Here is a 27,443-nt window from a genome sequence, read left to right as displayed (position 1 = left end):
CATTTAAAAGTCTATGGTATTGATGTTCCTCTTTGTCATAATTTTGCCTTGATTCTAAATTAACAATATATTCCAAACATGAAATAAAAAAAAAAAGAAGCATGTCGTATGGAGAGAAATAATACTGAAATTCCCATTCCATGGCCCCAGACTTTAAGGAAATTTCACAAAGAGAGCAGAAGGAGTGAATGTGTATCCTGGGAAGTGTCAGTGAGGATGAAATGAAAGCAGTTAGATTAAGTAATTTGTATCTAATGTTAGATATGAGCTATTATTTTTGTATAAATTGTTACATTTATAGCACTTCTGCTTTAAGAGTAGTGTCAGGAATAATTCAATTAATGATAGTTGTTCAGCGCTGCTGAACACTAAAATTAGCAATTTAACTAGGTTCTCCTTTAGCTTTGAAAGTTACCTTTTGTAATCTTGAAGTATTTCTTATCTCAGTAGTTTAAAGGTGGTATTAATAGGTTTTATTCTGTTTTGCCTTTTTTTTTTTTTTTTAATTTCTCAGGAATCTAGGTCTAATGCTGATGATTTTTTCAAAGACCTAAATTCACACTGCCCACAGGAAGCAGTGATGCAGGAACAAGACATGCCATTCCTTCGAGGTGGACCTGGAGTGTACAAGGTAGTGAAGACTGGCCCATCAGGTCACAACATCAGAAGCTGCCCTAACCTTAGAGGTATCCCAATTGGAATGTTAGTTCTGGGAAACAAAGTCAAGGCAGTGGGCGAGGTATGGATCCTTGTAGCTTCAGTTCATGTCTTCATAGATACCAGTATATAACAGTAGTAACTGCAACAAAAGAATCTGCCTCTGTACAGGTTTGCTTTTCCCTCCTCATGATAAATACTGGTCTTTGAACTTGGTTGATGTTATAAGTACTAATGCAGTCATGTCTTTTGCCTTCTTGCATCAATTGGAACAGTGTTAAAATTTCACTGCAGTTATGTGTGCTTGCTTATGTATTTCTGTTACAGTATTCCTTAAAAAATTGTATTTCCTGATCTACTCTTTTGTCTTATTCTTTGAAGGAATTCTGTTTCATTGACAAAATGTTTTCCTAAGACCTAACCTTTTAACTAATTCCTGTTTCTCTGTATTGATTGTACTGATTTATTCAGTTGCTGAACTATTGTTGTTCTGGGTTGTACAGTTGTGGTATTTTATGGCTAAGAAGGGCTTAAGGATGAAGTGTGTCATGCTATTTCCTAAATATAGTATCAGGAACAAAATTAATACTCATAAAAACCTTTCATGTATATCTTGGTATTATAATTCTCCTGTTGCCACTGTCGATTAGAAGGTATATCTTTGTGACTATTTCCCTCAAGTTTTTATTTTGGCTTATGTGGATTTACTGAAGTTGTGGTGTTGGTGTTTTGCTTCTTCTGAACATGAATGGGTCTAAAATTTTTTTTTTTTAATTACTCCTAAACGTAAATGTGCCATAAATAGGTTTGGTGAAACTTCAGTCCTCCTCAGCCTGTGGCCTTAATTTAAGAAACTTTTTTCTGACATTTACTTCATAAATAGAAAGATTGAAAAATAATGTGTTTTCCAGATAATATAAATAATTGCTGAATCATACTACTGAATAGTTTGAGAAGTCAATAAATTTTGCCTTTTTGTGTGTGTGCATCAGGTGACTAATTCAGAAGGTACGTGGGTGCAAATGGATAAGAACAGCATGGTAGAGTTCTGTGAAAGTGATGAAGGCGAGGCATGGTCATTAGCTAGAGACAGAGGTGGAAACCAGTACCTCCGACATGAAGATGGCAAGTGGTTGTTTTATTTTTTAAATTAACTTAAAAAAAATAAGCAATCTAAATGGGAGAAATAAAGAAGGGTATGAGTTTTGAAGAGGTATAACATTAGCTTATGTACTTTCACTTGAGTTATGTTGCACAGTTGGATTTAAAAGTTGTTTATAAACATTCTTTAAATTATTTTAATAAAAAAACTGTTACAGTATTTCAATATTATTTTTTCTGTACTGGTTATGGTTACAGACAATAATTTTAACCCTCTTTTTTCTTTTAGCTCTCTGGGTAATTTTTATGCATCTGTTTTCTGAAAGGTGTCTTAATGAAAAGCTTTGACCTCAGCAGTCATATTCTGCTGGTGGCTTTAGGTTGCACTTGTTGTCAGGCTCTTATTTGTTCATTTAACAGACTCCTTGCCAATTTTCTGGTTTTGACATTTAGTGCTGAAATTCTTGTTGCACATAGATACTCCAAGAATGATCATCACATTACTGTATTAGAACAAAGCGATTCCTTGCTAATACATAAGTTTTTTCTCTAGACTGTTGCAGCTTGACTTTCAGGTATAAAACCTTCTACAAAGAAGGGAAAGAGATTTTCATTAAATATATAAATATTTACATAATACTTTAAACATTTCTTTATAAGTCATAGCTTTTCTATTTTTAGTTGTGTCTGATAATGTCAAGTTCTGAGATGCTCAAAGAGCCAAAGTAGATTCCAGAAACTAAGTAATTGTGAATTGGAACAGTACCTTATTCTTGAAAGGACACGTATTCAATAATAAGGTTGATAAATTCATTATTTTCTATTTTTATACAGGGTTGTTTGCTTTTCCAGTAGAAAATAAGTTCTCTGAAATTAATGAATTAACAGTGTGCAAGAATTTCCATTAAAGAGTAGCAGTGTGCAAGAATTTCCATTAAAGAGTACATACTTTGAGAAATACTTAAGAATATTTAAGTAACTTGGCAGTATTTCGCATTTTTAAGTAGTCTTTTAATCTTCAGTAATTGGCCTATAATTTCATATTGTCTTAAATTTCTCAATGTGTGTACTCTAAGAAGGAATTCACAAATCAGGAAGACTAATCAAGACCCTTGTTTAAAGGTGTGTCTTCAGATTCTTGATATTTATACACCTTTACTGAAGGACATTTTCAAATAGCATTGCCCTCAAGAGAAAAACAGAAATGAAAATTCCAGGCTTTGAGGACAAAACTCTGTACTGAGATTTCTGCAATGCAGCTCATAGAATTGCTATCTTAGAAACTTTCTGATATGAGTCCCGTGCCTCAGTATACCAGGTTTTAATCTTTTTTAGATCAGTCTCTTTTTACAGGTAGCATGAAGATGGATCTCTTGTGCATCTAGTTACAGCAGTTTAATCAGTTGCAGTGCAATTACTGAGATTTTTCAACCTGTTCTAGGTTCCTAGTCCACCTCAGTGCCATGTAAAACTTAATGCACTTAAGCCATATGTGAAGATTATTTTAAACTGTTTGTTTTTATTTGCCATGCAGTTATTGAGAAATAATTTATCATCAGTTTCAATGCTTTTGCTAGCGGGAAATAATAAGGATCAGCAGGAGCTCTAGCTAGATTTGCAAATGTCTACTTTTTTAATCCATGAATAGCACTGTCTTTCACATTGCATTCATATTTCCCTTATTTATTAAAATTGTAATGAAATTCCCATAATGATGTAGGATTCCTGTCAGAGACAAGGCAAAAGTCTAAATAACTAGGTCTGTTAGCCAGGTATCCACTTAAAATACTGCAGCAAAATCTAGAGTAGCCACTGATTTAAGAATTCTAGATCCTTTCTTTCAGAAACGGACTTTAAATTTCCAGCTTTCTCCCTCATAATTTGTTTTTAACTTGAATGTGTTATATAAAGTTTGTACTCTGAAATGCAGTTTTGTCCTTAAATGCAGTTTTTTAAAAATTGCTGTTTGAGGAGTTGTGACTTTTGTTTTATTTAATCCATGTTAATTTCAGTACATTGACAAGAAAAAAAAAAGTTTCACGGTGCCAGCTCAAGCTTTTAAACCTGCATTTGGGATATTTCTTCTGAATACTTTCTTATAACTGTCAGTTGGAATGGTATTTTTGACCACATTAAGTCAGTAATTTCTCTGTAAATCTAAATAGTCAAGTGGATTCTGTCTCATTTCTTTCAATTCTACTGTAGTTTTGAATATTACTAATTACTCCAGATTGGTTTGGGTTGGAGGTTGCTTTAGTGTCATACAGAAAGCAAAATTACCATACTCATTTACAGATTGAAATAAATCTGTCAGGAATAAATGTCTTGTGTCCCATGAGCTAGCAGGGGTAGCCAAAATTAAATGTTTATTTACTCTGAGTTCACCACTCCGAAAACTATCTTTTCTCCACCTTGGCTTTGTCGAAGGGATTTGAACAATTGCTGTCCAATGAATAAACACTGCTGAATGATGTTACTGGAAAAAAACAAGTGCCAAATAATGGCATAGGCAGCTGTAACTCAAACAAAAAGCAGTCTACATGGTATTAAGTTGTCTGTCTTTATATTTTAAGAGCCTGAGTTCTGAAGAACAGATGTGGGGTTTTTTTTGACGAGAATTTAGTCAAGAGGAAGAGTGCTGTTGGTGGGAATAAATATCACTCTTTTGCTTTGACACTCATCTTTCTAATGTAAATCTGTTACTAAGAAGTCTAACTCCAAAGTGATGTGGTTTTTTTACAGAGCAAGTCCTTCTAGATCAAAATGTGCAGACTCCTCCCCCAAGTCCTTTTTCAATACAAGCTTTCAGCAAGGGGACAAGCTGTAGTAACGGACAAGGGTTTGATTATGGCCTTGGAAATAACAAAGGTATGTTTTTGCACTCATAATTTTTTTAAATTATGCCTATCTTAACTTTGCTTATATCTTATTACTCATTTTCTGCTTTTTTTAAGCACCACAGGTCCTCTCCAAAGAAGTAGTATAATTAATTGTATAGTGTTAAAACTGCTTTTTTCTCTGCTTTAGTTTCACTCAAAGTATTCTGTATAAAAAGGATCAACAAACATTTGGAAGTTAGTTTTGGATTTCTGTAGTGAAAAACTGAAATGCTGAAATGAAAAATACATTTTTAAGATTAGAGAACAAGATTAGAAAACTATTTGATTTAGAAAGCACGTTTTTAAAAGTCCAGAAATATTTGTCATCTGTCGTGATAATTTAAATGCTTTTAATGGGTCGACAAATGAAACATGCCATTTAAAATTTGTTGTGAAATTATAAAAAGAAGTTGTAAAACTGAATTTGCTTTTCAGTCACATGGATACCAGTTACAACTAACTCAATCTGCATGCCTTCTGTTCATTTCTAGGGTAGTTCTAGCAGATTTAATAATACAGAAGGCATTTTTCTTGAGGCAGAGGTTCTCGAGAAATATTCCTGTAACATGGAGCTCTGTCATTGTATTCTTGTATTGCTATAGTCTATGCCACTACAAATAGGGGCCTAAGGTGTGCTATGTGTTTTTAGCACCAGCATGTATTTCTTCACAGTACCTTAAATAAAATAACCTAAAACTTATTTTAAAGGAGAAAAGTTTAGGAAAATAATTGTTTCTAAATAGTCTAACAGCATGAAATAGTTTTATATCATTTTACAGTGGTTTACTGTGTAAAAAGTAGTTCATACTTGTCCATGCATAGGAAACCCTCTTTTTTGGACAAGGGCTAGATAAGCATTTTCCTTTTGTTTTTTAGAGCCTTTTAAACCTCCTTTTCCCACTTCATCCATACTCATTTCAGAGTAATGGTGGAGTCACAAAAGTGGAAGTATCTAAGATGCGAGGCAGTATCACACCTTGTCTCCCAATGTCAATTGTGTAATTGTGCAGAAATATTATCTGTTCTTTTTCTGCAGAAACATATTAGGAAAACATTTTTTTTCTTCTGTGTTGTCCATAGATAAAATCTTAAAGATGAATATGCTATGTTAGCACACTTGCTGATTTCTGAAGACATTGGGATTCTCTTTACTGTATCTAAAAGCAGTTTCAAAGGTGTTTCTTTGGGATAATACAGTTCCAAAACATTTGGAAGCTACTCCTGGCGTTGAATTCCATGCTACTTTGTATGCACTATTTTCTCATCATACCCTCAAGCTGTGATGTTTAGTATGAATGAAAACTCAGCTACATTGTTCAGTGTACTGTATTTCCTTCTGAATTGCCCAAGAGTGGAGAGTTGTTAGCAACTATATTGAAAGAATAATGGTCTTACTTTCCCAAAAATAGAATTCTTCAACTGTACCATTACTTATATGCAGTCTTTCTGTATTCTCAGGTCTAATAAGCTTTGAGTTTTGTAAAACATAAAAAATGGAAGGCACAGGTGCAATCTCTCAGGGGAATTTCTGAAGGAAGCACTTCTTTTGGAGGGGCTTATTTATTAAAAGTACTTCTATAGGAATGTCCTGGTTTTGATAAAAATTCAGTCCCATCCAGGAGTGTTTCTAAATGTCTAATCAAGTGTGAAGATCCCAATAATAGGTGTGTAGTTTTACAGTAGGTAACAGAGTTTACTACTGTAAAACTGTTAAATTTAGGTTTACAGAATTGCCTGCAAGAAAGAAGACCCGACTCCCACCAAGAATCTGTTTGATTAAGCTATGTCTTCTCTCTTCCAAGTTTTTAATATTCCTCATGATTGGCCCTACCCACCTCCATATTTGATTGTTGCGGGCAGATGACTTTCATCTTCTTCTCAAATATTCTTCCGTTTAAAATAACTACTCATTTTAGGAATTAGGCACATTGCATTAAAAAAAAAAAAGAGTTTGTCAGACATGTAAATCACAAAATGGCTGGGTTTGGAAGGAACCTTAGCAGTCCAAACCTCCCTAGGCCAGGTTGTTCAATCACTTCTAGGTTTTTAAGGTAGGAATGATTGCTGCTGAAGTACAAATTCTAGTAGTTTTTAGGTATGCTACTTCCAAAACAGTGAAAAAATATTGATTCATTTATTCCTGTAGATGATTATTTAGAAGGGCATTCCAGCTATTTTTTGGTGGTTTTGTTTTCTTATTTTTAACCCAAAATATCAAGAAAATAAATTTAACATAGGAATTCTTAGGTAATACTGGGTTTGATATGTCTTCTGGTCTTTCTCCAATTCCTTAAAAAGACAGTTGATGATAATCCAGAAATTCTGTAAATTCTGTGAGTTGTAAATTCTGTTAGCTGCTAAAATTTTTACTAGGTTTTCTGCAATGCTGTCAAAATTGCAGGAATTTGCAGAATAAAGTGACATTGTTAGGATTTGTCTGGTGATGGTTCAGATCTGAGATTCTCTCAAGTTCTTGGTGTTTCCTACCTCATTTTACTAAGTATACTTCGAGTTACAACATGGTGTGGCCTTACTGAGGCATCATGTATTTCTAATGCTCACATCGAGTTTTTTGAAAATTGGCCTTCAGAAAGTACAAGTCTTGTTTTTAACATGGTAGTTTGTTGAAGGCCTTCATTTGCCTCATGGCAAATGTAGGTAGTTCTTCAGAAACCAGTTCCAATTCTTAAATGGTCCTTATGGATTTTTAAAGTTACCTTTAATCTGACCTCGAAAAACAGCGTGGCAGAATACTTTAAAAAATATTTGCAAAAATGAGCAAATATTTACCAAAATGTTGGCACAGAAATACATTCACCAAAGCCTAATTGCATGTTAGCTTTCCCTTCTCATCAATTTTTCCAGTGTTTTTTCTGCATGTACTGTTGCATGTGTGTATTATTGTGAATGCTAGGGATTCCTGTTTCTTTCTTTGGCTGCTCTTCATTTTTTCGCAAGGCAAATATAAATCTCTGTTTTGAAATGTTTAAAATAATTGCAGTAAAATATCCATGATCCTTTAAAAATAGTAATTTTATTGTCATGCATGGAATGAGATTTTGATGTTTAGCCATAACCACAGTTGTACGTGGCTAAATGAAGTTTATGAGCTTTCTCTATTATCATCATTTAAACTTTGAGTACCATTTTACTCTGCCTTTCTGGAGAATGACAGGTAACAGGTTGTAGTTTTGACTGTTTTACCCACTACAGGTGACCAACTGAGTGCCATACTGAATTCCATTCAGTCACGGCCAAATCTCCCAGCTCCTTCCATCTTTGATCAAGCTGCAAAACCTCCCTCTTCCCTTGTCCACAGTCCATTTGTGTTCGGACAGCCCCTTTCCTTCCAGCAGCCTCAGCCACAGCTTCAGAGTAAGTTTGTCAGCCTTACCTGCCTCACCAGTCCGTTTCTGCAGCTTTGACATTGCTGTTCTCAGTTGCTTAGTAGCTACTAATCATCCCACAGTGCACCTTTCTGGTTTTGTTAAGTTTTTCATGATTCAGAAGCATGTAAGGTAACGCTCCAAAGAAGTATACTTGTTCAGCTTTAATTTTTATATTGACAATATCATGGGTTTGTACGTGTTCTTCACTGTAGACAAGTCATGAAGTGCATTTCCAATATTTTATGCAACTCTGGTTTATAATTAAGGTAAATATTTCGTATAATATAAAATGTTGATAAGTCTTTAAACATCAAAAATGCACTGCAGTAAGTATATAAGTATTAACTTTTCTTACTTCCTAAATTTCCATTTTTGCCATTGCTCCTAACTTTAGGGATGTAGCTGGACAGTGGGAAGAACTTGGCACTGCCCATAAGAAATATTTTGTTAGTTTTCTGTTGTGTGCTCATAGGATTGGCATGGTAATGAAAGTTTGCTTGTTGAGATGAATACGAGCTAATCTGATCACTGGTGGGAGGACAGGAAACTGTTCTGATTAATGAAAACAAGAAGCTCAGCATTCATGATGGATGGCTGATACTGCACTAAATTCTCTTACATGCAGAACAGTTACAGCGCAGATCACATGAATACTGGTTTATCCCTGGCTCCCACAAACTGGGTCTCTGGGATGCCTCAGCTCTTTCTTGTGGGACCCTATTAGTCAGTTCAGTGTCTGGGTGTATGCAGTCCTGCATCTCTCCAGCTCAGTTTATTGAAGTGCAGTAAAGTCCTTCATGTGAGGGCTAGGTTAAAATTTCTAACTTGCTTTTACAAGGACTGTCAGAAATATTTTGACTGCAGTCTTCTGTAGTTTTGCTGGACTTAGACAGACATCCTGAAAGAAAAATATTCCAAACTCTACTCAGATAAAACACCTGATTGCCAGTGGCATCAGCACACCCTCATTGTCAAATATTTATTCTTTCCCATCACTTTTAGGAGGTTTTTTCCTGTTATTCAGAGAGACAAAATCAGTTACTTAGCTTTGCATCAAAAAACCCTAATTGTCATGTTTCAAATTTCAGATTATTTCGGCTTTAATATTTAGACCTATATTATATGAAAACATCATTTTTGATTGCCCAACAAGATCTTGTTCAATGGATTTCTCTGTCCAAGATGTGTAGATAAGCTGTTGTTAGTAAGCTACATCTGTGTTTTGTGTTTCAATAAGGATCAAATTAAAATCCTTCTTTCTTGTCAGGTAGGAGGGGAGCACTGGTGGTCTACCAAACAAAAAATGACGAAACAAGAAAATTTTTCAAATTTGTCTCTGATTTGGGATCTTAGCTTAGTATAAGGTCTCAACTAATTTGGTTATTTGCCTGTACTGGTTTGAAAAGCAAAACCATTGAGACTTCAAGTCAGTAATACAATTTTTAATAGGGAAGAGAAAAAGGAAAAACAAAATACGTGCAATAATAAAAAATAAAACCACTGACAGAGTCAGAATACAACCTGATACCCTGTCAGTCAGGGTGCTGGTGCAGTTTTCCTCCAAACGGTCCAGCAATGATGTGGAAAAGGCCTGGTTCTTCCTCTGGTATCCAGTGGAAAAAGGCTGCCTTTGGCATTCTGAACTTCAGTTTTTATCTAGGTAGGAAAGTCTTGGCTCCTTCTCCTGGCTGGAGCATCTCCCAATGGGGTGATGTAATCTTATCAGTTATACAGTAGCACTCAATGGCCCATTAACAGAAGATATTTCCTACAGAGATAAGGATGATCACCCTTCTCAGATGGTAATAGAATATATATCTTGTATTGTAAACCAGGACATTGCCTTTCCAAAAGGGCAAAAACTGTCAGCCTGAACTGGTGCACTGACTGTGATTTGATACAAGGACTTTTTTTTAAACAGTTTATTATCCAGTGTCAGATTTGATGCAGAAAATGTAAATTATTCATAAAGGAGAGAAATATTAACATTTTTGTTTTCACAAAATTTAAGAATAATATGGGAGAAGATTTGTTTAAACTTTTTAGACGTTTGTTCATCCTCCATTTGCAAGTTCATCCAAATTCAGCATTTTGTCAGGGATGCCTGTAACACTATCTCAATATACTTGTTAATTTAATAGTTTTATGCAGTTATATTAGAACTGTAATAGAAACTCATTTTAAGTATGCAATTTTAGTTCATTATTTCTAAATCACTTTGTAGCCTCTTGTTAGCAAACATGTAATTAAAAGTCAAATCCATTAAACAGCATATGTTAAGAGTCCATATCAAGTTAATTGAATTTTTGCCCTAGACGTGCTTAGTTTTAGTTTCCAATTATGTGCTCCATCCTGAAGTGCTTCCTGCAGTAAAGTTAGATTTTAAAATTAAAATGAATGTTTATAGTCAATATACCGTTATATTAAATGGACTAAAGATAGTCTAATAGTTGAAAGAAGTTATGCCAGCCTAGATTTCCCTGTCTGCAGAGGTTATATGCTAAATGCCAATCTTAATTGCAAGTCAGCCTAAATAGTTCAGTCTACTATTTATATTTTCTGTTCTTCCTCAGATATCTCTACCCCTGGGAAGAAATTTAGTTTGGAAGCATAATTCTGAGGAAAGCTAAGGATCCTGCTGAATGCCCTCTAGAATAATTTCCTTGGTAGAAAAATCTTGATGTGATATAAAACATTGTGCTGGTAACAGATTTTCTCAGCAACATTTTTAGGTAGTTGGCTTTTCAGGAGATTTTTCTGTCCTTAAGGTTTGGTTTGCAAATTCACTTAAGAAGGAAAGAACTTGTCACAGCCTTTTATCCTCCAACACAGTATCTGTTTTTTTCCAGAAATACTACAGCCTGGGACAGTCACCTCCTCAGATAGGAAGCTTGAAGAAATAAAAAGTGTCTCTGTTACTCCTTTTATGTCATAAATAAGTAACAACAGCACCGTGTGTTGTATCAAAGAATTTGTTGCAGAAAGGGATATTGGAAAAAAAGAAAGGGAAACTTTGTGTACTCAGGTTTGTGTTGTTTTCTAGAGCTCTGTGAAGGGCTGATTGTTCTGTCCTGCTTAATTCCTTTGCTAATTTTCAGAGAGAGATAGTTTTCTTTTTCACAGGGACAGACAAAATTAAGATACTCTTGCCATTTACTTTAATTCTTTGTCAGTCTTGTGTGCAACTAAAAGGTCAAAAAAAGGTAGAAGAGCTGGCAAAACCTACCTGGAGTACAAGAACATCTGTATTGACTTGGAGCCTTAGCAAGAATTGTTTTCCATTCAGATCACAAGTTTGTGTTTCTTCCTTGGATATTTGACCAAAACAGGCTGTAATTGCTACAGCCTGTTTCATGCTTGCTTCTGAGAAGCTTGTAAGATCATCGGTAACAGATTTGCTTGTGACTGCAAACTCCCATAGGCACAAGATTATTACTGGTTGCTTGATTCATTTGTGAGTGCACTTTGTTAAAAGCACAGAAGACTCTAATTTCTCAGAAACTCGAGTTTCTGAGTGTCGGGGAAGTGTGGAAGCCTAGAGTGTCATGGAAAATCTTGTTTCTCAACCTTCAGCAATATATGCTGGGTCATAAATCTCCTTAGATATGGCAAGTGTGGGTAACAGGATCTTGGCATGCTGTCCAGGATCAGTTACCAAAATTTGATCATTGGCTATTGAGCTCTGAAGTCAAGGAGAGATGTGTGAGGCTTTGCAGCCACCAGTGTTAGACCTTTATGCCATGTTTCTCACACCTGAGCTGATACTGCAAATGAGGAATGTATTTCTGGGCTAAAGGAAGGACCCCTGTCCCTTGCGGTGTGTTAACCGATGCAGCCTCGGCAACTTGATTGAGGTACTGCTTTCTGGTCCAGGCAGGAGCTGCTGTTCAATACAGCGTACTGTCAGGCTGCTTCCTTTCCAGTCCATGCTGCAGAGCTGGAGTCCAACCATCCATTGTTGGCTCCTGCCATTCTTGTCAGGAGTTCCTTGATACATCCCTTTAGTGTTGTGCTGTCGCTTTCTTTTTGGTTTTGTTCCTTTCCCATTTAGATGCTGGTGAAATTGCATTTAGAATGACAGTGCTTCTCTGCATTTTCTAAAACTGTAGAAGGGGCACAAAAGACCAGCACACATATGGAGCATATAACATGTGTTTCTTGGTAGTGTTTCAGTAAAATGAAGGAAGAACAGCTATGGTGATGTCTTGTGTGTGATATAATCATCAGTTAAACCAATGACAACTGGTCTAATGGTTTTTGCAGGATGTTACCATGTCAGGATTTCTGAAAATTTGAGCTAAATTAAATGGTCTCCTAACCTAGGCTTTTCCGGTTCTAGAGGCAAGGGTACATGTGAAACATGCATTTGGCCAGGTCAATCCAAAACCATCTTCAGGGGGCTGGTATGGTAAAGGTTGGAGAAAGAGTACAAATTGTGTCAGGTGGTTTTTTTTATAACTGATTTTCTCCTATCACATCTTCAAACATAGAAGTTCCAAGTAAGAAAAGCATAGCATTCTTTTTATCTGTGTTACCAGCACAGGAATGCTTCTTTCCCTTAGTAAATGTGTGTGGCTCAAGTGTTAGTGTTCCAAACTGCACCACTGGTATAGAATATTGATAATATTTTTCTCATGATACCATATTTCAGCTTTTGCTTTAATTCATTCCGTCATGCCCCTACTTTAACCATACTAAATGCTTTTTGCTTTTTTTAATATTCAAGCATTTTTTCACTTCAGTGCATTCTTTTATTCATGGAAAAATAGTTTCTAAAAGTAGTCCTAGTCCTGCTTGTCAGTATGACATTAGACATTTTCAGGAGGTGAAAAAAGATACATTGATTGCAGTGATTGAAGAAAATCAGCTAACAGCTGTACTGTAGTTTCCATGTCAGTAAAAGTGAGTGAAAGAAGAATACATTGTTTTTAAGAGGCATCCATTGCTAAGGCAGCACAGCAAAGGTAGGTCAGTGCTTTGCTTCAACGTGATGCAGAGAAGCAGTGGCATTTCAGAAGAAACTGGAACTGCCTTCATTTTCCAGTGATGTTTTACATGATTGTTACAGAGTTCAAAGAAGATTCACATGAATCTGTTAGTGGTATGTCTTACAACCTAGGTTTCCTCAGCGGAAGTAGGCACAGATGTTAAAAGACAGGATCCTGCCACAGAAATTGAATTGCCTGTTATGTCTCCATATTGGGTAGCTTTTCAAGCTGGAGCTATTTCTGTGTTGAAGGAAAGTGTTACTAAAGGCATACTGTCACATTTGAATGGCTCATGAGATAGGGCTTGCCTGCCTTATATTTTAAGTCTTTGTAGTCTTTGAGAATGTTTCAGAAAGAGGGAGTCCTGATCAAACTGTTGATCCCTGAGGCTGTCCACTTATCCTGGATATACATAGATTGTCATACTCTTGGACCCACAGTCCCCTTGAAATAATTTTATAATAGTAGTCCATCATTCAGCACTAGATCACAACATCATAAAATATAAGTGTTCTTAGACACAGAGTGCAAGAATGAAGTACAAATGTGCATTCATGAAAGTGGATTTCATAAAGATTTTCCTTTAATTATTCCGAGAGTGTAATTCTCGTGTATCAAATTGGCATTTTTAGGTTTGCTGCTAATGCTGTTTTGTGCTCCTAATGTTTGTCTGCTTTTTACCTTTAAACATTTACAGTGACATCCTGTTACTCAGAAGCTATGTAGTTACTATTGGATCTCTCCAAATCATTTGTATGTATCAGAAGTAGGCAATACTGGTGTTAAATCTGTGTTGATACAGTGTTGAGAAATTAAGAATCAGTTTCTTTTTTAAAGAATGAAATTCTTACTTCAGACACCTTCTTATTGTAGTTTCTAGAGCCATATTTCATTGAATAAAGTAGGAGGCTTGGTAAATTGATGTATACAAGTTAGTAAATGTGTTACCAGAAAAAAATATGTCTTAAATAGTGTAGGGATTGAAATTATTTATTTTCAATACAACTGCCTTACTCTATTTGTACAAAAGAGTGTATCTAAGACGGTGTCTTCTAACATGCACATTCTTAGCTCAGTAAGAATTTTATTACTTTCTTTTTTTCCAAAGGAAGAAATAGGAATTAGAATTAAAACTGGAAAAAGAATAACTAGAAAAATAAAATTATAGACTGAAACAAAAGGTCCTTACTTTTCTACATGTTTCATTTCTGTAGAGCTGTATTTCTACCAGATTTGGTGTCAGTAGATTCCACTGAAATTATCATGGACGACATGAGAATTTTTCTTCAGTCAAAATTATTTTAAGAGCTCATACAATTTTTTTCATATACTGTTGACACTCATCCACTTCTAGTTATGGTTCTTGTATTGAGGAGGTCATCATTACGTAAGTGAAGGTTATCAAAACATTGCATTATTGAGATGGCAGTTCCTTTTGAAAATGGAGAGTTTTGATGGGTTTTGGGGGTTTTTTTGTTCGTTATAGTGATTGACAAGACTCCAACAGAAATAGATGTTCTCTGACTTCCATGAAACAGTATGTAAATTGATCATCTGGAAGGCTGTATTGATGTTCTAAATAATTAATTTCTGAATTTACAGATTAAATATTAACATTTCAAACCTAGGTTCAGTTCAAAACTTGACACTGCTGGTTTTTATAAAAAACCATAAATCTCATCGGCTATCCCCCATATATTACATTCCTATATTGAAACTAATACTGAAATTGCAGCATTTTTAGATCAAGGAAGCTGAACTGCTATGTTCTATTATAAACTACTGTCTGTCATTTAAAACCAATGTAGGAATCTAAACACTGAATTCAGAATGCATTAAAAAGAAGATGCATATAATTTAAAATGCTTGTTTTTGTCTTTGCTGCTTTTTCCATTGAATCTGTGCTGCTTCTGTGCAACTGTTTTCCACTGTAGAAACTCCATCCTGCTGCCTTGCTTCTCGTGAGCGTATTTACAAAACTAGTGATGTAGCTGGGCCTGCCTCTGCTATTTCATCTCTCTCTCACAAACTGAAGGGTGGGTATGCATGCCAACATAGCAAGGTTATTCAGATTTTTTACCTGCAAAATGTTTTGGGTTTCGTTATTTTTCTCCTTCCATTCATTTTCATTTCATTCATGTAATAAAATAATGTTTCGAAAGCGAATGTTCATTTGGTATTTGTTGGGAACTCATCTGGTTAATCATTCAGTGTTGCCTTCCCTGAGTTGCAGCAATTCCATGATACACAGTTTAGCTGTGTCTGTTTTGTAAAATGGAAAGTGACTGTTAGTCTAGGGACATCTGTTTTTAAACAGTAGGCAGAAGTAGATAAGGAGAAACAGGAAATAAAAACTAGGATTTGGGGTTTTTTTCTTACAAACAAAGCAGCTTGCTATTTTATATGGTTTTTCCTTTGGGAGATTCTTCTTTTTGTGCTGATACTCTTGAATGCTACTCTAGATTTATTTATCTCTATATGTGCAAATCCAAATCTTTGTGGTTTTTTTTAGAAAACAAGATACTTTTGTTGTTGGAAGCTGTTAGGCTATACCTTTCATAAGCAGTTCTGTTCTGGAATGTTTTCCTCATTGGTATTTGCTTATCATGCATGTACTTTAAATTTGTTACTTTGCTGAATGGCTTGAAGTGTTCTATGTCCTCTAAATGATTGTCGTCTTTTCACTTTTTTTTCCTCTTTTATGAGGCATTCTGTAAAACTTTTAACCTAAAGTATATTCGCATCTGGAAGACTGGGGAAAAAATGGGTCTAAAAGCAATTCCAGTTTGCATTTCAGAATTTATCTATCACAAAATAAGCATCTCAAAATAGCTCATCAGTAAAACTGGTGAATAATTAAGCTGGAATGGTTGAAATGCTTGGAATGATATTTCAGTAACTTTTTTGTTCTCTCTTTTAGCAATAGCAGTCATTCTATAAATCACAATGTACCATGTTATGTCTTGCCTTCCTATTCCACCTCCCCCCTCCAAGTGAAAAACAATTACAGAACTTGTAAAAATACAGATTAGACTCTCAAATATTAATAGGATGATAAATACTTGAGATATTCTCATTATTTTCTACTGTTTACATTTGATGTATTATTCCTGAATATAGACACAATATTTCTTCTCTGCTCAGAAAAGTATAAACTTCTGGCATGTCTTTGGAAGGCAGGAAAGTATTCTAACTTTAAGGCTTCTTAAATATTCCAATATAGTTCATTACTTTCACTTTTTCCTGTTGTTTTTAATTTTATTGTAAGGTATTTAAGTACAGAAATAGCAAATAAGTCATAATTTTTTGTAACCTGAGGAAACATCTCAGCTGCTAGATTTTGCTCAAAATTTTTCTAAATTTTTCTTCGCATTTTTTTAATATTGTGAGAGATAATAGTAGGAAAAATTGCATCTATATGTTTTCTGGCATAAGGGTAAGAGTTGGTGATTCAGAACTGCAGGAAGTTGCTTCAGATCCCATAATGCATAAGAAAGTAGACACTGATTTCACATCTTCTAATACTGAAGGTACTAGATAAATGGTGTCTGTCTATCCTGTTACCATTAGAAATCAAGGCTTAAATTTTAAATATTCTCTGTTAGTTGAAACTTTATTTTTTAACAAGTAGTTGCTTTCCCAAAAATATGCCCAGACAAGTGCAAATAACCTTTCAATGTCTAGAAAAGTAAAGTATTCCTAAGTACTGGGTTCTAATTCTGCAGGCCTTACTAGGGAAACACTTCTCTTGTTTGACTAATGAAAACCCATTCAAAAGGGTTTAACTCTGCATTCAAGATTTTGCAGTGTAAGGATTTATGGAGACAGCTGAAATTGCTTTCCAGTAATTTCCATATTGCTTGAATTAATTTTCAAAATACAATTCTACAAGAGAGAATTGGTTCACAGAGGTATCAGAAGCAGACTGCCTTAATAAGCTACTTTTATACTTGTCTTGTATGTGCTTCTACTAAGACACCTGTAGTTCTTATACTAATCTACAGAGCTGTAAGACTATATGTAAAAAGTCAGTGTGCATAGGAACAATAAATTAGTGCATCCAAGTAGGAGAACATCACTGGCCAGAGTTGGCCATTTAACTTAGTGGTTGAAAAAAGTTGGTTTGTTGTTTTGGGGGACTTTTAAGTGTTGTGGTAAAAGTGAACATGGATGGATTGTGGTCTTTAAAAAGTAGATTCTTCAGAATATCCATTTGAGTAGTTCTGAGCATATTTGCAAACTTCTTGCCCAGTTTGCCGTATTAGCAGTGTTTACTTCCTATAATTCCTGACTTTTGAACATTAAAGAAAATAAATCTGGCTATGCATTTGATCTCTATGCAAGTTTCCTGTTGCAGTCAGCCTGTCACATGTTGAGATAATAGATAAATAGCCCCTGGTTTCTCTTGCAACTGTGGTAAACTTAGTTAACTCCTGGAATTTACCTAAGGATGTAAATTGCGCTTCCTTTACTAGTGTTTTGTAGAGTGAATGGTGTCTTTTGATACCTCCATAGCAGTGTTTTCTCTGTAAAAACTTCCTAACACTTGTTTCTTTGTATCTTTGGGAAATGTATCAAAAGTATGCTGGGGGAAAAAGATCCCTTCATGTTTCCTCTCATTTTGATGTGAGCAGAACCATGTGTTTAATCTTTATCTTGTGTTCAGGTCTTTAGTGTTTGTTTTGTACTATTGAAGGTATCACTGTCAACATGTGACAATTCAATTATGCTATAATACGCAGGTGACCGAATGAATTTCACGGGAGCTGCTAGACCCATTTCTCCAGCAGGAAAATCAGACATGTCATCAAAACACAGAGCTGACTGCAGGTCACCCAAGCTTGATGTGCGAATGAACAGAGCTGCTGCCGAGCAGAAGAAACCCAGAAATAATGATGGCTTATCAGCCAGTGAGTGCCTGATGCTGAAATCAGATGCTGCAAAGTTGCGGTCGGACTCACACAGCAGGTCTTTGTCACCAAATCATAACACTTTGCAAACACTAAAAACTGACGGAAGAACAACTCCTGGTCTGAGAGCTGAATCTCCAGGCCCAGGAACCCGGTCATCTTCTCCAAAGACAAAGACACTTACAGGCATTAGATCTGGTGCTAGTTCTCCACGATCCTCCTCGCCCCATGACAAAACTCTACCTCAGAAAGCTTCATCCCCTGTAAAAACAAAGCTTGATCCTCCTCGAGAACGTTCCAAATCAGATTCTTACACATTAGATCCAGACACCCTTCGCAAAAAGAAAGTGCCACTAACAGAACCCTTAAGGGGGAGGTCCACTTCACCCAAACCAAAAATTATTGCAAAAGATGGGAAATCTGCACCAGAAACTGAAAACAGAGCTCCTTCCCCTCATGTCGTACAAGAAAATCTTCACAGTGAGGTAGTTGAAGTCTGTACTTCAAGTACTTTAAAGACTGACAGCATTACAGATACTACCTGCGAAGACAACACCGAATTCAGAAGTCTGGACGATGGTTCTAATAAAGTTCATTTCAGTATTGGGAAAGCACCACTGAAGGATGAGCAAGACATGAGAGCATCTCCAAAAGTGAGCCGTAAGTGTGCTGGCAGGCACACAAGACCCAAAAAGGAAAAATCCAACTTCCTTTTCAAAGGAGATGGATCAAAGCCCATAGAACCTGCCAAGCAAGCTATGTCACCTTCTGTTGCAGAATGTGCTCGAGCTGTATTTGCCGCGTTTCTTTGGCATGAAGGAATAGTTCATGATGCCATGGCATGCTCATCTTTTTTGAAGTTTAATCCAGAACTGTCCAAAGAGCATGCACCCATACGAAGCAGTCTTACTCAACAACCTGCAGAAGAAAAAGAAACCAAGTTGAAAAATAGACATTCATTGGAAATATCATCTGCTCTTAACATGTTCAACATTTCACCTCATGGACCAGATATCTCTAAAATGGGTAGCATCAATAAAAATAAAGTCCTCTCAATGTTAAAAGAACCACCTCTACATGAAAAGTGTGAGGATGGAAAAACTGAAACTACCTCCTTTGAAACATCCAGTCATCACACAATGAAATCCAAGTCTCCTCTTCCATTAACACTGCAGCACTTAGTAGCTTTCTGGGAAGATATTTCTTTAGCAACTATTAAAGCAGCTTCCCAAAACATGATTTTTCCAAGTCCTGGGTCTTGTGCAGTGTTAAAGAAGAAGGAAAGTGACAAAGATAACAAGAAAACCAAAAAGGAGAAAAAGAAAAAAGAAAAGGTTGAGGCTAGGCCAAGGGGAAATCTTTTTGGTGAGATGGCCCAGCTTGCAGTGGGAGGACCTGAGAAAGACACCATCTGTGAGTTGTGTGGAGAATCCCATCCATATCCAGTGACTTACCACATGAGGCAAGCTCATCCAGGTAAGACTCCATATTTTTAATTCCTGTGTCCATTCATAAAGTATATTTCACACGCATTTAGGTATTTAGTTACTGTTACAAAAGAGTATCAGGTTATCCTTTCTATTATATACACTAAATTAAAAGTTATACTTGGATATGGATTATCTGCACATCTTTCTGTATAATTTTAAGGAGTTAGGGATCTAAAGTTTCAAAGTTGTTTGAGACAAGCTCAAAATAATGCTCTGACTTTACAGTAGCTCATCAGAAATATGCCGTGTTTTACACTTAAGGATTTGAAACTGTGCTGAGAAAATGGAAAATAAAAAATTTGATTGGTCAGTTACAGTTTCTGCTTCTTTGACAGAGGTTTTCTGTTACTGTTCTGCTGTCAAGAGTAGAAAAATTCTGTGTGCTGTGTCAGTACTGGGCATTGGTGACTTAATATTTTTTATGTACTTTTTCTATGTACTTTTTCTATGTACTTTTTTTAGCACTATGTGTGGAAAGTTAAAAGTTCTGAATCTTTCTGAGAAACTAACCAGCAAAAGAAGACTCTCCATTCTCTCTTAAACTTTGTTAGCTAGGAGGCAAGGTTTTTATGTTTGCTAAATTACAGATATTGTTTGCTAAATTACAATACTGGTCTTACCATAACTTAGCTGTCTGACTACAGGGCTGTTCATGCTTCAGAAAGTTCTTTATGAAACTTGAAAACTATGGTGTATTTGTATTCTTTGAACAGTGGTGAGACATGTGGACAAGAGCCTTGTTTTGTAACCAATTCAGACATCCAGAAGAGTAGAAAATTAAGCCAAAAAAAGACAAGCATCTTCCTTTCTCGCCTCTCCATCCCTCTTTTACAGCAGTAAATAGTAGAATAAGAATCCTTTTGATACAACCTGTTCTCACCTTCCCCCGATGTAGGCTGTGGCCGCTACGCAGGTGGCCAAGGTTACAACAGCATTGGGCACTTCTGTGGAGGATGGGCTGGGAATTGTGGCGATGGTGGCATTGGAGGGAGCACATGGTATTTGGTGTGTGATCGATGCAGGGAAAAGTATCTCCGTGAAAAGCAAGCAGCAGCAAGAGAGAAGGTATTTTCAGCCCATATGTTTAACTTTCTATCTGCTTAATAGTGCTGGGTTTTTAATGGGAATACTACAAAAGGTGTTTTTCTTGCACTGGTCTTCAAGGACTAATTTCAAAATCTTGCTTAAAGTATGCAAATACATTGATATTAATGATGCTAGTTTAAGTTCATTTTTAAACTGACCTTTCTGAAACATTTTGCATGCGAAATTAATCCTGAGGCAAATGTCAAAACTATCAGCTGTTCATTAAGTGTTTGCAAAGGTAGGAAAGTAGTAGAAATATGTTTTGTCATAGAAGGTATTTCACAGCAGTATTATGAGCTAGGTTGTCAGATTTTCCTGTGGTGAATTTAATTATGCCTTATTTAAATTTATCTAGATTAAACAATCTAGGAGAAAACCAATGCAAGTTAAGACACCTCGTGCCTTGCCAACTATGGAAGCTCATCAAGTGATTAAAGCCAATGCACTGTATTTACTGTCACTGAGTAGTGCTGCTGAGCCCAGTATCCTCTGCTATAACCCTGCAAAAGCATTCCAATCTCAACTTCCCAGTCTCAAAGAAGGAATTTCTGAAGACTTTCCTATTAAGATGCCATGTCTCTATCTACAGACATTAGCAAGGTAATTAAAGGAACTGTATGAATATTGATTTTAACACACATTTGTATGGAGTATTGGATAAAAATGTGTGTGTAAAGTAAACTAAAACTTAGATAGAAAAATACGTATTTTCCTAATTCTTCATGATGCTTTTCAATTCTGTCTGTTTTGATGCATGATCTTGTTCCGTTTTTTAGGTTGGATTTTTCTCCTACAGTCAAATATGCTCTAAGTAGCTTTCAGATACTAAATATTCTATAACAGTTCAGTTTCTGTCCACGGAGTTCAGAATTTCCCAAGGAGATTAACTTCGTGTGTTAGTAGCAGATGTATGTGCTCCTTTTTTCTCTTCACAGTTAAAAATAGTAAAAAGGAAACCAGAAGACTTGTGCTATCTTGGTAATTCTAAGTAAATTTCACTGTAGTGTCTTGTGTTTATGTTGGGTAAACGTTTGGACCTGATGAAAATACTAAAAGATAGAACAGGGTGATCCCCACTACCTGTGTGTTGAGAATGCCACTGTATCTTCCATGAACACTTTAAAGTCACAACCAGCATAAAAGCATTAATAGGTGAAGAGTAAGTGAATAGCATTGGTTGACAAAGTGTATTGGCAAACAACTTTTGTGTAGTATGTGTGTGTTTCAGCAATTTCTAATCCTTAATCCTAATGTAAAAAATCTCATTTGGTGTAGGCATCATCATGAAAATTTTGTGGGGTACCAGGATGACAACCTCTTCCAGGATGAGATGAGATACTTGCGCTCAACTTCAGTACCTGCACCGTACATCTCTGTTACTCCTGATGCAAGCCCTAATGTCTTCGAAGAGCCAGAGAGCAACATGAAATCTATGCCCCCAAGGTACTGCCTTCTAATTCTAGGTGCTACATAAAAATGTTAAAGCAGCAGCATAAAATGAAATTAAAAAATAAAAGGGAAAACAGTGCTGCAGTTAAGAAGTTGAAGTATCAGATGGCAGCATATGAAATGGCAGCATAAAAGCATATGAAGCTGTAGTTAGGAAATTTTCACGGAATCATAGCATATCTGGTGTATTTTCAACTGTTAGCAATGGAATGTTTGAATATGTAAATACGCAAGGAATATACAAATCAAAACTGAAACTTTTTACTGTACTTCAAACCAATTACTTCCCTCTAGAAAGACCCTGTGTTTAGAATCCAAATACAAAAAAAAAATTGTTTACTTGATAAGGGCTCTTAGCATATAGGGAAATGTATCCCTAGCCTCTACTTCAGGCCTGCTTATTTCCCCATAGAGAAAAATTTTCCACAATCTACAGAACTGAAGAAGTGATCTAAAGATCAATAATCCAAGGACTGTAACCATTGCAGACTTGATTGAGTGCAGATTAATGGCCTTTTTGAAAGGAAGTAGCTGTTATCTTTTAAAGATTTCATTCTAAAGGGCAGTTTGAACAGGAGGAAATTCCAGTACCTTACACTTTTCAAAGTAGATCTTTCTGCTTTGTTCTGTGGGGCATATAAATAGCACTGAAGAAATGACAATGCTGTGTAGAAACAAGAGGGCTAGATGATTTCTGCCAGGTTAATCCACTTTCTTGTGTCATTGTAAATTTACTGTGATCTAATTCAAGCAGGTATAAAAATTTTTGTTTCACCAGGGAGAAAATGGCTCATACTATTAATACTAGTCCAGAAACTACTTAGATGCTCAGTGTTTCCAGATGTCAGTGATTCCTCATATTATAATGAGGATGTAATGAAGAGAAAATTTGCTTTTAATATGTTTTTATTTCGATTTGTTGTATTTCATACTGATTGCACAAATAGTTTATTGGAATACTACAATCTATAATATAGTCTTTTCAGAAATAGAACTTTTCTAACAAAACTCCTTAAGAGTGCATCGTACTGGTATATTCCTTTATTAAAACTGTGGACACCATGGTCTCCTGAGGCCTGTAGGGACAGCATAAGCTGGGAGTCCTTCTGCAGACTGTAAGAAGTCCACTGAAGGTAAGGAGTAAAATATGTCAGAGGTATAGCTGTAGCAATTCAAATTTGACTTTAAGGCTAATGATGTTAGAAACTATTACTTCACATGAAGTTCAAAATTTCAGTTGGCTTGCATATTAAAAACTCACTTCATAGATGTTTTCACATGCATTCTCAGGAGAAGTTTGGTCTGAAACTTCAATTTAGGCATGATCTGAATGTTTGTATCTCTCTAAAAGAAATACCTAAATTCTTGGAACTCATCATGTCCATCATTACATTTGTTTATAAAGCACTTGCATGCTTTTTCACCATGTGTAGTTCTAATATGTGTCCTTCTTTTCCAGCATTTAAACAGTTATTAGGTACCTAAGGCAAAGTTTCATGCAGTAGTAACACTGTGATTATGAAATGCATGTATCCTTATTAATTATTAGTGTATAATTCAGATATACCGTATATATTTGTTAATGGATGTATTACTTCACTGTTTTCTTTGCAGTTTGGAAACCAGTCCAATCACAGATACAGATCTTGCAAAGCGCACAGTCTTTCAGAGATCATATTCAGTTGTTGCCTCAGAATATGATAAACAGCACTCAATTTTGCCAGCACGTGTAAAGGCAATCCCCAGGAGACGAGTCAACAGTGGAGATGCGGGTAAGAGCGCAGACGACAGAAGCGGGGAAAAATGATTCAGGGATTTGCGATTCTTCTTGGAAACTGTAGACAAATATATTTATTATAAATACGTGTAGTGACTCTCTTGTCACAAATCAAAATAATAGTAAACACTAAATGTTTGGTAATCGGCACAGAATTAGCATAAAATTGGATTAGGATTTTCTGCAATTCTAAAATTTGTGGTGAATCTTCTGTGCCTGATTTAAAAGTGAAGATGGTATTTTTTTTCTCAGTTGAAGTACCATTTTTCCATAATGCTTTTTTAGTACATTTTTCTCTCAGAAAAAAAAATCTATTCTAAAAATGCTTTATTGCTTTTTATTTTTACTGTGGTTATAAAATTGAAATGCACAAGGAATCTAATGTATGCATATTTTTATGCTTTTGAATAGAAGTGGGGTCCTCCCTCCTGAGACATCCGTCACCTGAACTTTCTCGGTTAATCTCCGCCCACAGCTCTCTTTCCAAAGGAGAGAGAAATTTCCAGTGGCCAGTATTGGCATTTGTAATCCAGCATCATGATCTGGAAGGACTTGAAATAGCAATGAAACAAGCCTTACGGAAGTCTGCTTGCCGAGTCTTTGCCATGGAGGTATTCATGTACTGATGACTCTTGTATGCTTAAAATAAGATGGTCATTAATTCTGTCTTGGAATTTTTTTGGTTAAGATTACTCTAAGTTCCTTGTGATTAGTTCTCATTTTAATAAGCTTTTAGCTGCAGAGCAATAACATCTTACTTGAAGACCTTTGCATTATTTGCCTGTCCAAATCATCAGTGAACCTCCTTACCTAATTGGTTTAGGAAATGGTTTTACTCTAGGCTTGCTTAACCAATTGGTAACTCCTTGTATGTAATTTGTTTTAGGCCTTCAATTGGCTTCTTTGTAATGTCATTCAAACAACTTCTCTTCATGATATTTTATGGCATTTTGTGGCTTCCCTGACTCCTGCACCTGTAGAGCCTGAAGAAGAAGAGGATGAAGAAAATAAATCAAACAAAGAAAATGCAGAACAAGTAAGTGAGGTTCTGCTGATTTTGTAGGCGAATGTGAAAAAAGAAATTCTTTAATCCTCCCTCTGTGAAACAAAATCTTTACTTGTAGTTGAATCCATTTTGTAGATGTAGATTAATTTTTCTTCTGAATCATCATTTTCTATGTGCTGATAAATCTGGAAAACATCTAAAGCATTTTATTTTCGTATTCATGGAAAAATAAAGTAAAAAAAGCACAAGCACATTGATAATCCATTAAAAAAAAATTGTTTTTTATTCCTTCTGTGCCCTGAAAAAAGAGAGAATATTTTTATGGAAGTTTTATAGTTTGGTTTACTATGTCTTTCAGTGTTCTAAGAGGAGTCCATGGTTAATTACAAAAATGCATAATTAATTTATGTACTGCTGTGTATGTGTGTATATATATAAATAATTTAGTAATTATATGTGCACTAGGTATACTTAATTTAGTGATTTAAGAAACATCTAGTTCTGAAAATGCAAAATGGTAAAGGCTAACATTTCACGTTTCCAAAAGACATCTTCATATAACCTCTTCTCAGCTTAGCTCTGATTTAAAACATTATCATGAATATTAAAAAAAACCCCTGCTAGTGCAGTCAGTAAGTCAGGATAATATTTCACTTCAAATCTAATCCAGTTTTGAAATTAGTTGTTCTGAAATTAGTCTTTCTAGCAGTGTAACCCAGTACACTGCTTTTCTGATACTGACACACCTTAACTTAGAATTATTTTCACATCTCTAATGAAATGCAGCAACTGGTAACATTAGCTTAGTTACCAAGTTTGCTATGGCTGGATTTTGTTGCTCAGATAAAGTTGGTTTCAACTGCTGTAATATGTTATTTATTTCTGGTTTATTTCTTTGTTTTCAAATTTTTGCCATGTAATGTTTCACATCTTTAAATCATGAGAAGTATGTGGCAGTATATAATATGCTTCCCAAATTCCCCATTTAAGGCTCAAGAGTAACTTACTGTTAAAATTGTCCAACAAGTGCTGCATCAAGTTGACATTCATTTCAAGATTGTTGCAGTTACTCTCAAAGCAAATAGCAGAAATGTTTTTGTTTATTAACCTTTTGTCTCAGAAAGTCTGTTAACATACGAATGGCTTTGCTCTATAGGAAAAAGACACACGAGTGTGTGAACACCCTCTGTCAGATATAGTGATTGCTGGGGAAGCTGCTCACCCCTTACCCCACACTTTCCATCGCCTTCTTCAGACAATCTCTGATCTTATGATGTCACTTCCCAGTGGTAGTGCATTACAGCAAATGGCCTTAAGGTAAGCACAAGAAAATTATTGAAAAGGCTGGAAATGTTGTAGAATTGCAGATTATTTGCAATGTAAATAGGATGCTTGAAAACTTAGTGCAACAAGGAGCACATGTATCTTTACCACTAGGGAAGACATATACAGGAGTCACTTCCATGTTTATACATAAAAATAATAGTATAAAAGACTTTGTAGAGAGGATTGTACTTTCTTTTAAATTCTATACTGTGTCCAGTGTGAAAAATAAAACATCTTACAGAGTAACACAGTAGGATCTGTGTGTATGTGCATAGTAGTGTAGTGCTCAGAAATCTGTCACCTGGATAGTATACTTAAACTTTGAGATTGTTTTCTGTGTATTTGTCTCAAAGACACAAAATGAATAACAAAGGTTGCATTTACTATTAAAATTCTAAGAAAAGTTTGTTTCTGCTTTCCTCAAATGGTGCGCTAGAAACACTTGAGATCCTGCAATATTTGAAGTTAAATGTTTATAGGAAATACTTTGAGAAGCAAAAATGTAATTAATAGTTTCATGGGTAAGTTATGTCTTTTGCCAACATGCAAAATTTTAAAGTCAACTAAATGTGTTTTCAGGTGCTGGAGTCTTAAATTCAAACAATCTGATCACCAGTTCCTGCACCAGAGCAATGTTTTTCATCATATCAACAATATTTTGTCTAAATCTGATGATGGAGATAGCGAAGAGAGTTTTAGTATCAGCGTTCAGTCTGGTTTTGAAGTCATGAATCAGGCAAGTATTACAGCTCTGGCTCAGAAGTAGGGATCATTTGTGAACAGTCTGTATTTCCAATGATGATTCTCTTTAAATTAAAAAATTTTAATTAATTGAGTTTTACTTTTAATCAATTTTAATTCATTTTAATTAATTAGTTTTTAATCCTTATTGCAGTGTTGTATTTCCTTGAACATAACTCAATTATGGATCTTGTCCCTGCTATTTAGGCTCTCAAATTTAGCTTGAGAGGGTCAAATATTGACCCTTAGCCTGTATATCGCTCAAACCTAAATTTTTTGAGCAGTGCTTGTGCTTGTTTGCAAGTCAAGTTTTTGGGGAATGTCATGGAGTTGGTTAACTTTTCTAATATTGTGTACTTCCAGTTCTTCTTTGCTTACATCTTTTTCTTTCTGTTATTCCAAGGAACATGAATTAATACTTCTGCGTAATATTTTTAAAGTGTTTCTTCCATTTACTAATATATTTTGACATTTTCTAATATATTCAGCTCTTGGCTATTAATGTTTCCTTTGGTTTAAAGGACTGAATAATTTGAATCAGAAAAGAACAAATTTCTTGAGCACATTCGTCGAAACAGAAATGCCTGTGCAGTTTTAAAAATTGTAAATCATGCCTGTATTTGGGCTTGCTCTCAAGTATTTAA

General features: G+C 35.4%; 1 protein-coding gene across 10 annotated transcripts in view; it reads left to right on the top strand.

Annotated features, from left to right (window-relative positions):
* The window catches only part of MYCBP2 (MYC binding protein 2), a 171,926-nt gene that overhangs the window by 124,243 nt on the left and 20,240 nt on the right, over window positions 1-27,443 (top strand). For 7 of the 10 annotated variants that reach the window (XM_062487781.1, XM_062487784.1, XM_062487782.1 and 4 more), the window contains 13 exons: window positions 515-739; window positions 1,650-1,782; window positions 4,501-4,626; window positions 7,851-8,012; window positions 17,757-19,400; window positions 20,310-20,479; window positions 20,856-21,100; window positions 21,776-21,943; window positions 23,564-23,721; window positions 24,138-24,337; window positions 24,613-24,762; window positions 25,889-26,049; window positions 26,638-26,794. In XM_062487781.1, the coding sequence (XP_062343765.1) occupies window positions 515-739; window positions 1,650-1,782; window positions 4,501-4,626; window positions 7,851-8,012; window positions 17,757-19,400; window positions 20,310-20,479; window positions 20,856-21,100; window positions 21,776-21,943; window positions 23,564-23,721; window positions 24,138-24,337; window positions 24,613-24,762; window positions 25,889-26,049; window positions 26,638-26,794 (3,699 nt within the window). The remainder of the gene's footprint in view (window positions 1-514; window positions 740-1,649; window positions 1,783-4,500; window positions 4,627-7,850; window positions 8,013-17,756; window positions 19,401-20,309; window positions 20,480-20,855; window positions 21,101-21,775; window positions 21,944-23,563; window positions 23,722-24,137; window positions 24,338-24,612; window positions 24,763-25,888; window positions 26,050-26,637; window positions 26,795-27,443) is intronic. The other 3 variants (XM_062487786.1, XM_062487788.1, XM_062487789.1) reach the window with 2 other exon arrangements.

Source organism: Cinclus cinclus, chromosome 2, assembly GCF_963662255.1.
Source record: "Cinclus cinclus chromosome 2, bCinCin1.1, whole genome shotgun sequence".
NCBI classification, from domain to species: Eukaryota; Metazoa; Chordata; class Aves; order Passeriformes; family Cinclidae; genus Cinclus; species Cinclus cinclus.
Note: the sequence above shows the minus strand (reverse complement) of the source record. Positions and strands in the feature narration are given on the sequence as shown.